This window comes from Cetorhinus maximus, chromosome 8 (assembly GCF_964194155.1).
Source record: "Cetorhinus maximus chromosome 8, sCetMax3.hap1.1, whole genome shotgun sequence".
Classification (NCBI taxonomy): domain Eukaryota; kingdom Metazoa; phylum Chordata; class Chondrichthyes; order Lamniformes; family Cetorhinidae; genus Cetorhinus; species Cetorhinus maximus.
Window position 1 is genome coordinate 122602227 of NC_135886.1, and position 16707 is coordinate 122618933.

Consider the following 16707-nt stretch of genomic DNA (forward strand, 5'->3'; position numbering starts at 1 on the left):
TCAAATCTTTGGAGTGGAGTATGAATGCTTAGCCTACTGACTTAGAGGTGAGAGTTTTACCACTGCACCAAGATTGACACATTGAGGACAACTAACAGTGAAATGGAGTGTCACTAACAAAGCATTAAGTATTGTGATCCATTTGATGCTGATTTTCTTTCTTTTACTTCTAATTTTCCCATGGTCTGATTTCTAATTTCTCATTTCCAGGCGGAGAATAATTCAAATAAAATTACTGAAGGGTCCAGATAAGATTTTACTGACACTCAATGACGTAACTTTTATAAACCCACAACTCAGTAAAAAGGTTGGTAATTTAGCTGAATATTAATTATATTACCAGTTATATTAATTTATGTTATATATTAACTTTTAATCTGAATCTTAAAAAAATAGTGAGTAAAATCAGTATTCTTCATAATTATGCATGTTATTATTCTGTTTGACTCTAACTTTTGCATGTTTGGTTTTAAGAAACTCAGTGGTGAAGATAGTCAACTTAGTGAAGGGGTACAAAGCATTTCTGAGACCAGAGATAGGAAATCTCCCATGTGGTCACACTCACTGAGAAGTCTTACTCCTGCCACCCATGAAAACTCAAATGTGGCAGTTTATGAGGTAATTTTTGTATTGTATATTCATACACAACCTGTTAGTTGTAGCATTTACAATTCTAATTTTTAACAGTAAAAAAAAATTGGCATCAGCCTGATCACCTGTGGTGGGTGAGAAAGGATCAGGGGAACAAGGTTAAAAATTAAAAATTGCATTTGCACCTGCCTCCATTTTTACAGTGGAGGGATGCCCTAGTGCGTCTGTCCCCCATCCTGGAGAGGTGGGATACATCATTATAGTAATTAAATCAGGCTTCCACAGTGCAGTTAGGAGCTTGATTTAAAGGTTCGAGAAACCAGACAGCTAACTGGAGATGGGACCTGCTGGCTTCATGAGGTAAATGTTTTTAAAGCAATTCTTATGGGCCAGGAGGAGCAGGATTGCTCCCTAACATGACCCCCTCAACCAAACCCCTGCCGACTGCGACCTCTCCCTTTCTCCACCACCACCCTCACCCACACCTCCCTCCCCCCACTGCATTTAGTCCCGCGATCTTTCCCTCCCTTCCAATTACCAGGTCCAACCATCTCCCTACCACCCCTCAACCCACCTTCTGCCCCTGCTACCATGCAAAAGCCCTGTTTTGTGCTACTACCGACTGAATCCAGCAGGGCTAGCTATACATTACATATCATCTGTTCAGTAGGTTTACCCTAATAAGCACTGTGGGGGTTTCTCTGAAGAGGATCTGTTTCAGTTGGTAAAACTTCAAGGTGTAAATCATGAGGTAAATAACTGAAAACTTATAACCAGGTTTAAAAACGCAAGAGAAGGAGCTGGTGAGAATTATCAGATGGCAAAAGCAGAAAATTGCCAAACTCACCATTGTCTCATGAATGTCACATGTTGGCAACATATTTTTGCCTTTTATATCGTTACGGGTATTTCACAAACAAATGCAAAGTGCTTGCCAATATTTTTGTTTAAAAGCAGTGCCCCTTTAACATGCTTCTGGATGCCATGAGATTTTGTAACTGCGACCCCAATGTGACCATTCATCAATAGGATATCACACGTTCTAAATGAAATAATTTCCTCTTTACAGGGTGACTGGGTTTGGTTGAAAAAGTTTCCTTGTGAAGAATGTGGAAATATTAAGCCAGGTACAAGTGCTGTGTTTGAAATGGTAGGTTTAAAAGAAGAAGAAAAAACATTGTAAGGTTTAGCCACATAAGTTGATGATTATGGGGTTCAGGTCCTGCCAATGGCACTTTTTGACCAGTAGGTAGTGGGTACTAAAGGAGCAGAAGAACAGGGATGGAAAATTCAGCTTTTGAAGCCTGTTCCGAAAGGAAGAAATTCTTTTGATTTCCCTTTGGACAGGTACCTTTAGTCAACAGTGCATCTGGTGATCCATTCAGGATCAGCAATAGAGAGAAAGTTTGCATGGAAATGTCAGCCAACACTGCAATTCAAGTCACAGGGGTGAGCTTACTGTCAGCTATATTATGTGAATGCTTAACATGCTTGTACCAAATTTCTTTCATTACCATTACCATTACCATTACCATTATGATAACACCATCAATAGCAATTTCTACCTTATGGTCTCACAGTCCAGGGTTTTCATTTTACTTCTGACACATCCCATCCTATGTTATAAAAGATCTGTGGACCCCTGTAACACAATTATTTTCCTCGCATAGAAATGAGTTACACAATTAAAGCAAGCGCTGGCACACACATGATGGGCCGATTGGCCTCCTTCTGTGCTCTATGGTTCTATGAAAGATGATCCATTGATCTGAGTACAAAAGGCATCATCCTTCACAGCGCTCACTTGGAAGGAAGACTCCCTCAGTTCTTCATGTAACAGTATCTTGAATCCATTTACAAAGGGCAGGATATGATTTGGGTACAACTGGGCACAGAAACCCCACTCCAGCCCACCAGATAGCTCACTAAAAGAGGAACATGTGACCCAGAAAATCTACCAGAATATGAGCATTATTTAGTGATAATACCAGCCAAAATCTCCAGTAACATTAGATCTAAACATAAAAACAAAAAGCTAAAAGCTACTGCGGATGCTGGAAATCCAAAACAAAAACAGAATTACCTGGAAAAACTCAGCAGGTCCGGCAGCATCGGCGGAGAAGAAATCAGTTAACAACTGACTTTATTTTTAGATAGAGTTCATTTCCACATAATATATAACTTATGATGAATTCTGGCATGTTAAACTCAGGATGTACACATTCAGGAGGATTAATTGATTGGTCATTTAATTATATTTATCATCTGTATGGTTTCAAATTCTTAAATTGCAAAAGTTTTACTTGCAGTTTGTGTAAGAAACAATGTTGTGTTAACATGTTTGGCAGGATTCTTAATGGTTGTGTTTACTTACTGATAATATGGCAAGAAACTAATGTGTTTAATAAATTCACTCAGCTTTGTAAACTCAGCCGTATCACTATTATTAAGATAAACCAGGCACACTTTGTGTGTCAGTAATCTGCAAAATTAAAATGTTTGAGAGCTACCATACGACTATCAAATCTTCTTTCTCAATTAGCTGGATATTTAAATCTCCATGATTTACAGTAGTTTCAAAACAATAAATTGGAATTCCACTTAAAAGTTGGATTGACCATTCATGGAGGTAGTTTACAGCTTTAAAGCAGAATATGATAGTTTAACGTTTTCAACCTGTCACTTAATTGGTGGCGTAGGTTTCATGAGGGATTTAAAAATTTAATAAAAGTTTATTTAAAAGCGATGGACATGTCCCAAATCATGTGACAGTGTCACATGAGGGGACATGTCAGGGAAATTTTATTTTTCCACCTGCACCGTTTTTAGATTTGGCGCCGATCTCCCTGAGGCAGCAAATGACCTCAGGGAGATGAGTGCGCTCTTTTGCACGCGTGTGTGAAAGAGCGCACTCTCGGCTGAGGGAATCCCCCCCCCGCCCACACAGGGAGCACATAGCACTTCCTGGCGGATGTCACGCTGGGCGGGCCTTAATTGGCCCGCCCACGTAAAATGGCGGCGCGCCCCCGATCAGAGACGCCGATCGGAGGCGCGCCCACTCCTGAACTTCCCCCCCCGACAGGGGGATAATTCTTCCCCAGGGTCCGAATCCCAAAATGGCAGATGGTGGAATTAAAAGTCTAATGATGACCATGAAACCATTGCCAATTGTCATAAAAACCCATCTGGTTCACTAATGTCCTTTAGGGAAGGAAATCTGGCCTATGTGTGACTCCAGATTAACAGCAATGTAGTTGACTCTTAAATGCCATTTAAACAAGGGCAATAAATGCTGGCCTAGCCAGCGATGCCCACATCCCAAGAATGAATATAAAAAAACATTCAATAAAATATTCATCAAGAAATGTGATGCTATTCTTTCAGATGATTTTCATTGGATAATTATCCTGAGATCAAACAGATTGTCCTTCAATGTCTGTCAAACTATCCCACTGTAAAGCCAAGCAGCCTGTTGGCTGACTAGCAAATCATATCATGGGTATTAGACAAGTGAGCAGAATTAAAATGAAAAACAATCCAAAAACACACACAAAAGAATCATTGCAGCATGTGCCAGAGTAAGATACTCAGTGATTACCTTTGCAACGTTCTGACACATTGCAAGAGACATTCACTGCTCCCCAATGTTTGTGTCACAGCATCATGGGATGCTGAAAGGCAAAGGTGTGGCTCATCCTTCACCCACCCGGGAGCAGGCTGCCTCTGCACAAACAGATCTCTTTGTCTCTTCTATATACACACACTAAAACCTGTCTGATGTCTCCACTCTTGACAGGGGAGGTTGTCAATTCTTTTAAACCCCATATCTGTCCACAGAAAGTTAATCAGTTCCAGGGAACTATGTTTTTGCCAGGCATCATTGAATATAAAGCAATAGGAGTTCAACATGGAATCATTTTAGAAACATTCTAAAAATTTGGCAGACCCCTTGAAATCTTCTTGTGAATTCCTAGGGGGCATAATGTTCAACACAGCCAAATGCAAGATGCCACATATTGGATATTAAAATCGAATCATGGAATCAAAGAATGGTTACAGCACAGGAGGAGGCCATTCAGTCCATCATGTTTGTCCTGACCCTCTGAAGGAACAATTCACCTATTGCCATTCCCCCGCCATTTCCCCGTAGCCTGCAAATTCTTCCTTTTCAGATAATCATCCAATTCCCTTTTGAAATCCTCAACTGACCCTGCCTCCTCCACAATCCCAGGCAGTGCATTCCAGATCCTAACCACTCACTGCCTGAAAAAGTTTTTACTCATGTCATCATTGCTTCTTTTGCCAATAACCTTAAATCGCCCCCTGGTTCTTGACCCTTCCACTAATGGGAACAGTTTCTCCCTATCTACTGTGTCCAGACTCCTCGTGATTTTGAATACATCTATCAAATCTCCTCTGCAGGCATGTGTACACCATGAGGGAGATACAGTAAAATAGTACAAGGCAGGACATTGCCATTCTACCCACCAGCTGTCAATCTGGTTAGGGGTCACTGTTTTCAGTGAAAAATGTTTGGCAAAATTTATTTTTATATGGGTACAGGATAGAATCCTGTGCAAATGACTTGGGATTGGTCAGGTGTTTCCAGACAATAGGCTTTCCAAACACTCTTCAGAACTCGCCATGATATCTGAACTAAACTAATACAACTGAAAGGCTAAATGAGCATTTTAAGATGAAATGAGAAATTGAAACTCTATTGCCTGATGGAGCAGCAGATCAGCATAACATGTCATGCACTTGGCAAAAGAGCAGGATTACATAGCCCCATGCTTGCTGTATCTATCATTGAGATTTTCCAATCTTGGTCCAGTTCTTCCAAATACAAATGGACTGCTTCCTCATAAGGAAAAAGGAGAAAACTAATGGCAAGTCAGCTTGTGCAATCATTGCACATCTGCTGGAATTTTTTACAAGGGTGGTGAGTCATTGTAGCTGATTAAGAGTTAACTCCATTGGAACATGGTGGGCAGCCCAGGATATGACTACTCGATAGTCATAGAGAACAAAAATGGTGTGGGAAGTATACATATTTTTCTGTTGTGGTGGATGAATGTTTTTGTTGAAGAGCCATGAAAGGGCAATGGTCTAGACACGTAGGCGTGGATTTTCCGAGCACATTGGTGTCAGGCCTGTTCAGTGGCGTGAGCAGACAATATGGCAAGAAGGCCAAAAATCGGTTTCACGACATCGTGAAACCAGTTTGTGATCGTCCGCTCCTCCCGCTGATGGTGGACCGCGTTCCCCGTCATCGGACGGCGGGAACCTCATTGTAATACATCAGATCGTTATAAGGCCAGTCCACCGGACTCACCGCCCCCCCCCCACCCCCCGCCAGATTGTCCACCCACGTTGGCAGGAAAACACGCCAACATGTTTGACAAAGCATATATAAGGTGTGCACTTGGCGGGCTGCACTTTGCTCAGGCCTTCAAGGTTTGTTTGCCTACCTTACTTCGGTCAGCAGTTGCAGTCATTAGCGCCAGGCTTCACAGGCAGCACCACATCACTTTTAAGGGGTCTCACGGGTAGGTCTCTACCTACCGGATCAGCTATATGCAGATGGCTTTTCAATGGCTGTGGGGCTAGGTCTTGTTTGGGGAAGGGAGAGAAATGACCTCAGGCAAGGGAAGAGGCTGCAGGACAAGGGCTGTACTGGGGAAGGAGGGCAACCCAGGGTGTGTGTGGGGCACATGTTGATCTGTGTAAGTGACCTTATGATGGTGAGGGCTGAGGAGGCAGTTTCCAGAGGAGATGAGGCCAGATGGACATGTGAGGGTATGTGTGAGAGACTGGATGGTGATGTCCCTTGAGCTGGCAGTGAATGAGATGCCAGTGAATATGTGATGGGCTTGAGTGTGTGAGTTTAGAGTGATGAGATGGTTGCCACACCCTGGGTGCACAGATGAGATCATTCATCCTCTATCTGCATTGGATGGCCAACCTCTTCTGTGCAACATTGGCACTGATTGCCATTGCCATCACCTACCAAGCCAGAGTGGTAATGTAGCTGCCCCTCCTGCTGCCAGAGCGGGGTAGAGGACATCACAGCTGGCCTCCATGGTGTCCAAAAGGCGCTCAAGATCTGCAGTCTTCCAGCCCTTCGGGGCCATGTCTTCCTTGCTGCAGACCTGGGCTGGGAGCCCTGAGCGTGGCTGTACTTTAAGTGTGGTGCCTGGTGTGTTGGAGTGGTGAGGTGATGGTGGGGTGTGTGAATGAGTGCCCGCCCACCATGGAAACGGTGTGTTTCCTGGGAATGCATGAGTAATGTAGCAGGTTTGGGACGACACTGCGTGAAAACCCAACATCGTGGCCGGCAGGTAAAATGTCGTTTACCCGCCTGCTACTGCCCACTTAGTGCAAATCTGGGACAATTTCGCCCCTGGTTTTCTCTTTGGCGAGCTGATATTCGTAAACACACAGCAGAAAGATTATTTCATATTACTTTTTATTTATCTAAATCTGCCTTCCCTATGGTCACACCTATTGATTGATTTTCGTTGCTTTAGATGAAGGACTTTCGGCATGAAAACATAAACGTTTTCCTTGGATTCTTCTTTGACTGTGGAATGCTTGCTATTGTGACGGAGTTCTCCACGCGTGGGAGCCTGCTCGATCTGATGAGAAATGAAGATGTGAAATTAGACTGGATGTTCAAGTCATCACTTCTGCTGGATCTGATCAAGGTTGATTATATTCCTGATATCATTGGCACGACTTCCTGCTTCTGTCAACATTGTGGAGATTGTTACTGTTAAACCATGCAATATAGTCTTACTGTGGGGGGGAGGGGGATGGTGAATTTTACATTGCACTGAGGGAACCTGGGCCAATCTTTATTGAATTATTCTCCAAGAGATTTTACATGGAAGGGAATCAATGTTGTATACAAAGGCTGCCTGGCACATTGATGCATTGTGGTGCAAATGGCTTAATTGTGTCTGAGTTTTTTAACAAACAAAAATACAAAAGGGTCAAAAAAGAAAGACGAGCATTTCTATCTATAACACCTGTCACAACCACAGGTTGTCACAAAGTGCTTTACAGCCAATTAAACTGTAGTCACTGTCATATTATAGGAAACACGGCAAGCTGCCACAAACAGCAATGTGCTCCAAAATACTTTACCACACTTTTCTGCCCAGGTTTGTACTGAGGTAGGCGATTTCAACCCTAGAAAATGTACAGATGTTGCAAATCACTTTGCTGCTCTCTGAGTAGGGAGGAGGGAAAGCAGCCAGAGTTTCTTACCCCTGATCCTGCTGTAAAGCACTTACGTGTATGGCCATTTTGCAAAGAGTGGATCAAGATTGACTGTAGTGCCCGAATGGGCAAATAGGCTGCTAGTAATAAGTGATAATTATTTAAGGAATTACGACACGAAAGAATCAGTATTTTTAGTGCTCAAATTGTTAAAAAATAATCTATACCCATTATTATCTTTGCTCTGTAAAATATAGCTTATATGGGAGAAACTACAAAATATAAGTTAGTATTGAAATAATGTATTTTATTATTTAGTTGGATGTGAAGGGTGATATGCCATCATGTTCACACAAAGCTCTAGGTGACATCCAGTTGTCGCCTAACCATAATAAAGCACCCATCATTGCCGATTAGTGTGGCATTATGTAGAATGTGGAGCTTTGAGGACTATATCTTGGAACAAATAAGAATGCTTTCAGTGTTATTCTGTCTGGAAATGGTAAGCAAAATCCTACACAGCAGTTGGAAATTTTCCATTCATCTACTCCCACAGGGCATGAGGTATTTACACCATCGCGAATTTGTACATGGAAACCTGAAATCACGAAACTGTGTGGTAGATGGACGCTTTGTCCTTAAAGTGACGGATTATGGATATATCGATGTGGCCAAAGCCCAGAACATTCCGTTGATGGAATATCCAACAGAAGGTAAAACAGGCAGAGCAGATTGATTTCAATGTGCTTACTTCTCACCTTGATGTACTTTTATTGTAATAAGCCTTCCATATGCAATCCATGGGCAGAATCGTCCCAGATTTACACTAAGTGCAGCAGCGGGTGGGTAAATCGACGTTTCACCCACCCGCTGCGATGGTGGCTTTTCATGCCGTATCATCCCAAACCCACTGCATTAATTATGCATTCCTGGCATACACGCTGTTTCGATGGTGGGTGGGCTCTGATTCGCCTGCCACGCCGTCACCTCGCTGCTTCATCACGCCAGGCACCACATTTAAAGTACAGCCACACTCAGTGCTTCCAGCCCAGGACTGCAGCAAAGAAGACACGGCCCCGAAAGGCAAGAAAACTGCAGCCCTTGAGTGCCTTTTGGACACCGTGGAGGCCCGCTGTGATGTCCTCTATCCACACTCTGGCCGCAGGAGGAGCAGCTACATTACCACTCTGGCTTGGTAGGCAATGGCAGTGGCAATCAGTGCCAATGTTGCACAGAAGAGGGTGGCCATTCAATCCAGATAGAGGATGAATGATCTCATCCATGCAACCAGGATATGGCAACCATCTCATCACTCTAAACCCTCACACTCAAGCCCATCGCATATTCACTGGCATCTCACTCACTGCCAGCTCAAGCGACATCACCACCCATTTTCACACATATACCCTCCCATATCCATCTGGTCTCATCTCCTCTGGAGACTGCCTCCTCAGCCCTCACCATCTTGAGTCCACTTGCACAGATCAACATGTGCCCCCACACACACACCCTGGGATACCCTCCTTCCCCAGCATAGCTCTCGTCCTGCAGCCTCTTCCCTTGCCTGGGGCCACTTCTGCCTCTTCCCCAAGCAAACCCTCGTACTGCAGCCATTAAAAAGCCACCCACATATCGCTGATCTAGTAGGTAGAGACCTCCCGTGAGCTGTCTGTGAAGCCTGGCGCTGATGACTGCGAGTGCTGCCCGAAGCAAAGTAGGCAAACAAACCTTGAAGTCCCGAGTGAAGTGCAGCCCGCCAAGTGCACCCCTTATATATGCTGTTGTGAAACACCTTGGCGTGTTTTCCTGCCCATGTGGGCAGACGATCCAGCGAGGTGGGGGATGAGTCCGGCGGGCTAGCCTTATAATGATATGCTGATGTATTACAATGAGGTTCCTGACATCCGATGGTGGGAAACGCAGCCCACCATTGGCAGGTGGAGCAGATGATTGCAAACTGGTTTCAAGACACCGTGGAACCGCTTTTTGGCCTTCTCGCCATATCGTCCACTCACGCCACCAAACACACCCAACACCGGCAGGTATGGAAAATCCTGGCCCATGTCAACTTTTCCTATTGAACTGGGAGCTGGACAATCTACAATTGGTTGTTTTTAGCTGTAGTGTCTATAGTGTATTTAAATATTTTGAGCCTTGAAATTACACCATGTGAGGATTACTTAACATATTCCCTCTTTCACTATTTCAACAGCGGCGTAAGATTATCCATCATAAATAGGTTCATGCCTCTGTTAAATAACATTGCGCAAAATCATTAAGTGTCCATATGTTAATCCTCATAGAATGCTATTTTAAAGCCTTTCTGTCTTATAGATATTTGGGTTGCGAAAATACATTTTGGAAGCTTCAGATGAATTGCTTCTACAATTTGATTTCAGAAATTACTTATGTAGAGTTTATACCATAATTAAGGGCAGCAAATTATAGGGGAGAATTTTCTCCCCATCGTGCCGGCTGAGCAGGAGCGGGCACGGGCGGGTAGGCGTGCAGCTGATCATTGCCCGCGATCGGCTGCGTGCCGCCATTTTACATGGGCGGGCCAATTAAGGCGCACCCGGAAGCGCTCAGCGTTACCTGTGCGGGAGGAGGGAGAGTCAGGGCCTGCGCTCTTTCGCGCAGGTGACTCTCCCTCCTTCCCCCGCCCGCACAGGTAGCGCTGAGCGCGTCCAGGTGCGTGTCACGTATGCATTGTGAAAGAGCGCAGAAATCTCCCTGAGGCACAGAGCTGCCTCAGGGAGTTTAATTTCGTTGTGAAAAACTGAAAGAAAGATTTGTAAAAATTATTCGGACATGTCCCCACATGTGACAGTGTCATATGAGCTGGGACATGTCAATGAATTTCATGAAAATTTTTTATCACATTTATAAACCGCGAAAAATTTAAAATGCGAAGGTCGCCTGGGCTCTTCTCCTGCCCGCCAACCTTAAGGTTGGACGGGCAGCACTGTTAATTATTTCAATTAGTTTTTAAATGGCCTTAATAGGCCTTTGACAGTTCGGTGGGTGCGCAGCCAACTCCGATGCGCGTCCGCCGAGTTGAAGATCGGAATGACGCGCGCTGACCTTGGGACGCACGCCCGATATCACCGCGCGTCATTTTATGCATCAGCGAGTGGGGCCCACCCCCACATGCCGACCTGAAGATTCAGGCCATAGTGAAGAAAGGCTGTGTGGGTCCTAGCAGCAATCTGGTGCTTCATCCAAATAGCTACTATTTGTAAAAGATTCTATCTAACCAACGCTGGTCGAATATTTAGACTTTGGGAGGCCATAAAAGTCAAGCCAGTCCTGCTTCTCACCCAATATCCACATGCACATTATTGGCTCGCATGCTTTTTTTTCAAAAATACAAGCTGTTGCTGACAAATCTGTTGTTTTCTTCATCCTTTTTTTCACTCTTTCTTTATATTGCAAAAGCAACCATTTGGAGTCAGAACTTACATCACAAAGCATCATAACGCAGTCATCTATATTTTAATTATATAAAAACTTATAAAACTGCTGAAAAACTGCTTCATCAAAACAGTGAACTGCCCATCAAAGATAGTTAACCAGATGTAAAATAATTTGGATTACCCTGAGTGTTAGATATTGCTTTCTTTCTTACTGAAGGTTAACACTACGAACAATGCTATCATTTTAAAATGCCACAGTTGAGGTGCTTATCAAGTAATTTCTGGTGGGGATAACAGGAAGCCAGAGGAACCATATGTTATTCTCATCAACATGACACAATGAACAAGTGATACAATACATTTCATTTAGGATCATTTATGCCAGGCCATTGTTTAATGTGTTACTACACAAATGGAAAATATTTACCAAATGCTTTCTTCAAGAAGCCATTTAAGAAGCCCCCGTACATTATGCAGCTCTTCTACAATATACCACACAAACAAGGTTACAACGCACACTTAAATTAATGCCACTATATAATGAAGGTGGAAAAGTCTGTTTTCACAAACATCTATCGTTAGGAGGAACAAATATTCACAAACTTCAAGACACACAGACACTATGAAATATGGCTACAAACTAATAAATAATCAACTTCAATAAAATTAATGATAGTTTTCTTTGTAAAGGTTATTTCCATTGAGGCCATATTTTGTTATACAAAAACATTAGTCACCACAGTAAAACGCTGTAACAGAAAATAATGAGGCTTTAATATTGTCAAAACAAATGATTGCATCCAACGTATGAATGCATTATTTATTTGTTAATCATGCACCTAAAACAGACGTGACGGGTGAATGTAATAATTTGTTTTGGCAACATTTGCACTGAGTTGTTATCTTCCTTTACAGCATTTTACCATAACGGCTATGCGGTAATGTCTCTAGATATTTGAATACTCATTCCTACTAATGACATAATTGTATGAAGTATTCAGGTATAGTTCACATACACTGCTACCTAGTAACATAGAAACTAGGAGCAGGAGTAGGCCATTCGGCCCTTCGAGCCTGCTCCGCCATTCATTATGATCATCTAACTCAGTAGCCTGCTCCCGCTTTCTCCCCATACCCTTTGATCCCTTTCGCCCCAAGAGCTATATCTAACTCCTTCTTGAAAACATACAATATTTTGGTCTCAACTACTTTCTGTGGTAACAAATTCCACAGGCTCACCACTCTCTGGGTGAAGAAATTTCTCCTCATCTCAGTCCTAAATGGTCTACCCCATTTCCTCAGACTGTGACCCCTGGTTCTAGACTCCCCCACCATCGGGAACATCCTTCCTGTATCTACTCTGTCTAGTCCTGTTAGAATTTTATAGGTTTCTATAAGATCCCCCCTCATTCTTCTGAACTCCAGCGAATATAATCCTAATCGACTCAATCTCTCCTCATATGTCAGTCCGGCCATCCCAGGAATCAGTCGGGTAAACCTTCGCTGCACTCCTCTATCGCAAGTACATCCTTCCTCAGATAAGGAGACCAAAACTGCACACAATATTCCAGGTGTGGTCTCACCAAGGCCCTGTATAATTGCAGAAAGACATCCCTGTTCCTGTACTCGAATCCTCTGGCTATGAAGGCCAACATACCATTTGTCTTCTTTACCGCCTGCTGCACCTGCATGCTTACCTTCAGCGACTGGTGTACAAGGACACCCAGGTCTTGTTGTACATTCCCCTCTCTCAATTTATAGCCATTCAGATAATAATCTGCCTTCCTGTTTTTGCTACCAAAATGGATAACCTCACATTTATCCACATTATACTGCATCTGTCATGCATTTGCCCACTCACTCAGCTTGTCCAAATCACACTGAAGCATCTCTGCATCCTCCTCACAGCTCACCCTCCCACCCAGCTTTGTGTCATCTGCAAATTTGGAGATATTACATTTAATTCCCTCATCAAAATCATTAATATATATTGTGAATAACTGGGGTCCCAGCACCGATCCCTGCGGTACTCCACTAGTCACTGCCTGCCATTCGGAAAAAGACCTGTTTATTCCTACTCTTTGTTTCCTGTCTGCCAACCAGTTTTCTATCCATCTCAATACACTACCCCCAATTCCATGCGCTTTAATTTTACACGCCAATCTCTTATGTGGGACTTTGTCGAAAGCCTTCTGAAAGTCCAAATAAACCACGTCCACTGGCTCCCCCTCATCAACTCTACTAGTTACATCCTCGAAAAATTCCAGTAGATTTGTCAAGCATGATTTCCCTTTCATAAATCCATGCTGACTCTGTCCGATTCTGCCACTTTTCCATGTGCTCAGCTATTAAATCTTTTATAATGGACTCTAGAATTTTCCCCACTACCGACGTCAGGCTGACTGGTCGATAACTCCCTGTTTTCTCTCTGCCTCCCTTTTTAAATAGTGGGGTTACATTAGTTACCCTCCAATCTATAGGAACTGTTCCAGAGTCTATAGAATCTCAGAAGATGACCACCAATGCATCCACTATATTTAGGGTCACTTCCTTAAGTACTCTGGGATGTAGATTATCAGGCCCCGGGGATTTATCGACCTTCAACCCCATCAATTTCCCCAACATCATTTCCCTACTAAAACTGATTTCTTTCAGTTCCTCCCTCTCACTAAACCCTGTGTTCCCCAACATTTCTGGTATGTTATTAGTGTCCTCCTTTGTGAAGACAGAACCAAAGTATGTATTTAGTTGGTCAGCCATTTCTTTGTTTCCCATTATAAATTCCCCTATTTCTGACTGTAAGGGACCTACATTTGTCTTCACCAATCTTTTTATCTTCACATACCTATAGAAGCTTTTACTGTCAGTTTTTATGTTCCCTGCAAGCTTACTCTCGTACTCTATTTTCCCCTTCTTAATCAACCCCTTGGTCCTCCTTTGCTGAATTCTAAACTGCTCCCAATCCTCAGGTCTGTTGTTTTTTCTGGCCAATTTGTATGCCTCTTCCTTGCATCTAATACTATCTCTAATTTCCCTTGTAAGCCATGGTTTGGCCACCTTTCCTGTTTTACAGGAATAAACAATTGTTGCAGTTCACCCATGTGCTCTTTGAATGTTTGCCATTGCCTATCCACTGTCATCCCTTTAAGTAACGTTTCCCAATCCATCATAGTCAACTTGCGCCTCATACCATCGTAGTTTCCTTTATTAAGATTCAGGACCCAAGTCTCAGAATCAACTACGTCACTCTCCATCTTGATGAAGAATTCTATCATATTATGGTCACTCATCCCCAAGGGGCCTCGCACAACTAGATTGCCAATTATTCCTTTCTCATTACACAATACCCAGTCAAGGATGTCCTGTTCTCTCATTGGTTCCTCAACATATTGGTCCAGAAAACCATCCCGTATACACTCCAGGAATTCCTCCTCTATTGTTACTAATTTGATTTGCCCAATCTATATGCATATTAAAGTCACCCATAATTACAGATGTTCTGTTATTACATGCATCTCTAATTCCCTGTTTATTGCCATTCTCAACATCATCACTACAGTTTGGGGGTCTATATACAACCCCCACTAATGTTTTTGCCCCTTAGTGTTTCTCAGCTCTACCCATACAGATTCCACATCATCGGAGCTAATATCTTTCCTCACTATTGCATTAATTTGCTCTTTAACCAGTAATGCAACTCCACCGCCATTTCCTTTTTGTCTGTCCTTCCTAAATACTGAATACCCCTGGATGTTCAGTTCCCATCCCTGGTCACCCTGCAGCCATGTCCCTGTAATCCCGACTATATCATACCTGTTTACATCTATTTGCGTAGTTAATTCATCCACTTTATTGCGACTGCTCCTCGCGTTAAGGCACAAAGCCTTAAGGCTTGTCTTTTTAACATTACTTGTCCCGTTCCCACTATTTTTCACTGAGGCCCTGTTTGATTCTTGCCCTTGATTTCTGTATCACTTTTCTTATTCTGCTTTCTGTCTTTTGTTCTTGTCTTTGATTCCCCTTCCTCTGACTCCTTGCATAGGTTCCCATCCCCCTGCTATTTTAGTTTAAACCCTCCACAACCGCTCTAGCAAATGTTCCCCCTAGGACATCAGTCCTGGTCCTGCCTAGGTGTAACCCATCCTGTTTGTACTCGTCCCACCTCCCCTAGAACCGGTCCCAATGCCCCAAGAATCTGAAACCCTCCCCTTCACACCATCTCTTCAGCCACGTATTCATCCGATATATCCTGCTATTTCTACTGACTAGCACGTGGCACTGGTAGTAATCCTGAGATCACTATCTTTGAGGTCCTACTTTTCAACTTACTTCCTAAATCTCTATATTCTGCTTTTAGGACCTCATCCCTTTTTTTACCTCTATCGTTTGTACCAATGTGTACCACGACTACTGGCTGTTCACCCTCCCCCTTCAGAATGTCCTCTAGCCGCTCTGAGACATCCTTGATCCTAGCACCAGGGAGGCAACATACCATCCTGGAGTCTCATTTGCGGACACAGAAATGCCTGTCTATTCCCCTTACAATTGAATCCCCTATAACTATTGCATTCCCACACTTTTTACTCCTTCCCTGTGCAGCAGAGCCAACCGCGGTGCAATGTATTTGGCTGTTGCTGCTTTCTCCGGAGAGGCCATTCCCCCCAACAGTATCCAAAGCGGTATATCTGTTTTGCAGGGCAATTTGCACAGGAGATTCCTGCACTGCCTGCCTAGTTCTCTTGCTTTGCCTGGTGGTCACCCATTCCCTTCCTGTCTGTGGACTCTTAGCCTGCGGTGTGACCACCTCTCTATACATGCTATCCATGATACTCTCCGCCTCGCGGATGCTCCACAGTGTCCCCAGCCACCGCTCCAGCTCCAAAGCCCGGGCTTCCAGGAGCTGCAGCTGGAGACACTTCCCGCACACATGCTGGTCCCGGGCACTGGAAATGTGCCCGGCTTCCCACATAGAGCAGGAGGAGCACACCACGGCTTTGAGCTCTCCTGCCATGACTTATCCCTTTAAATTAAATTAAACCTTTTGGAAGATACTTAATATCAATTACTCTTGGGCCCTTCTTCCCTGCTCCTCGCTGTTACAGAATATAGCCCTTACAAACGATGAACCACAAAATAAGACCTTAAAAACTGTAAGCAATAAAAATAGTTATTGCTTACCATGGTACTCAAAGGATCACCTTGTTCCCTCCTCACCGAACTCCCTCAGTCACCCCTGCTCTCCCAGCTCCTCTTCAACTCCTGACTCCTCTCGCACTTCTCTTCAACTCCCGGCTCCTCTCGCGGTCCTCTTCAACTCCTGACTCCTCTCGCGCTCCTCTTCAACTCCCGACTTCTCTCGCATTTCTCTTCAACCCCTGACTCCTCTTGCGCTCCTTTTCAACTCCCGACTCCTCTAGGTGCTGCTGACTGCCTGTCCTCGAGTCCTCCTCTTGCCCTCTCCTCTAGGTGCTGCTGA

At 43.7% G+C, this 16707-nt stretch overlaps 1 protein-coding gene across 1 annotated transcript in view; it reads left to right on the forward strand.

The window, feature by feature from the left end:
* The window catches only part of LOC144683935 (retinal guanylyl cyclase 2-like), a 57253-nt gene that overhangs the window by 16591 nt on the left and 23955 nt on the right, over nucleotides 1-16707 (forward strand). The window contains exons 6-10 of the mRNA XM_078547530.1: nucleotides 211-307; nucleotides 475-618; nucleotides 1661-1741; nucleotides 7122-7298; nucleotides 8372-8528. Of these exons, the coding sequence (XP_078403656.1) occupies nucleotides 211-307; nucleotides 475-618; nucleotides 1661-1741; nucleotides 7122-7298; nucleotides 8372-8528 (656 nt within the window). The remainder of the gene's footprint in view (nucleotides 1-210; nucleotides 308-474; nucleotides 619-1660; nucleotides 1742-7121; nucleotides 7299-8371; nucleotides 8529-16707) is intronic.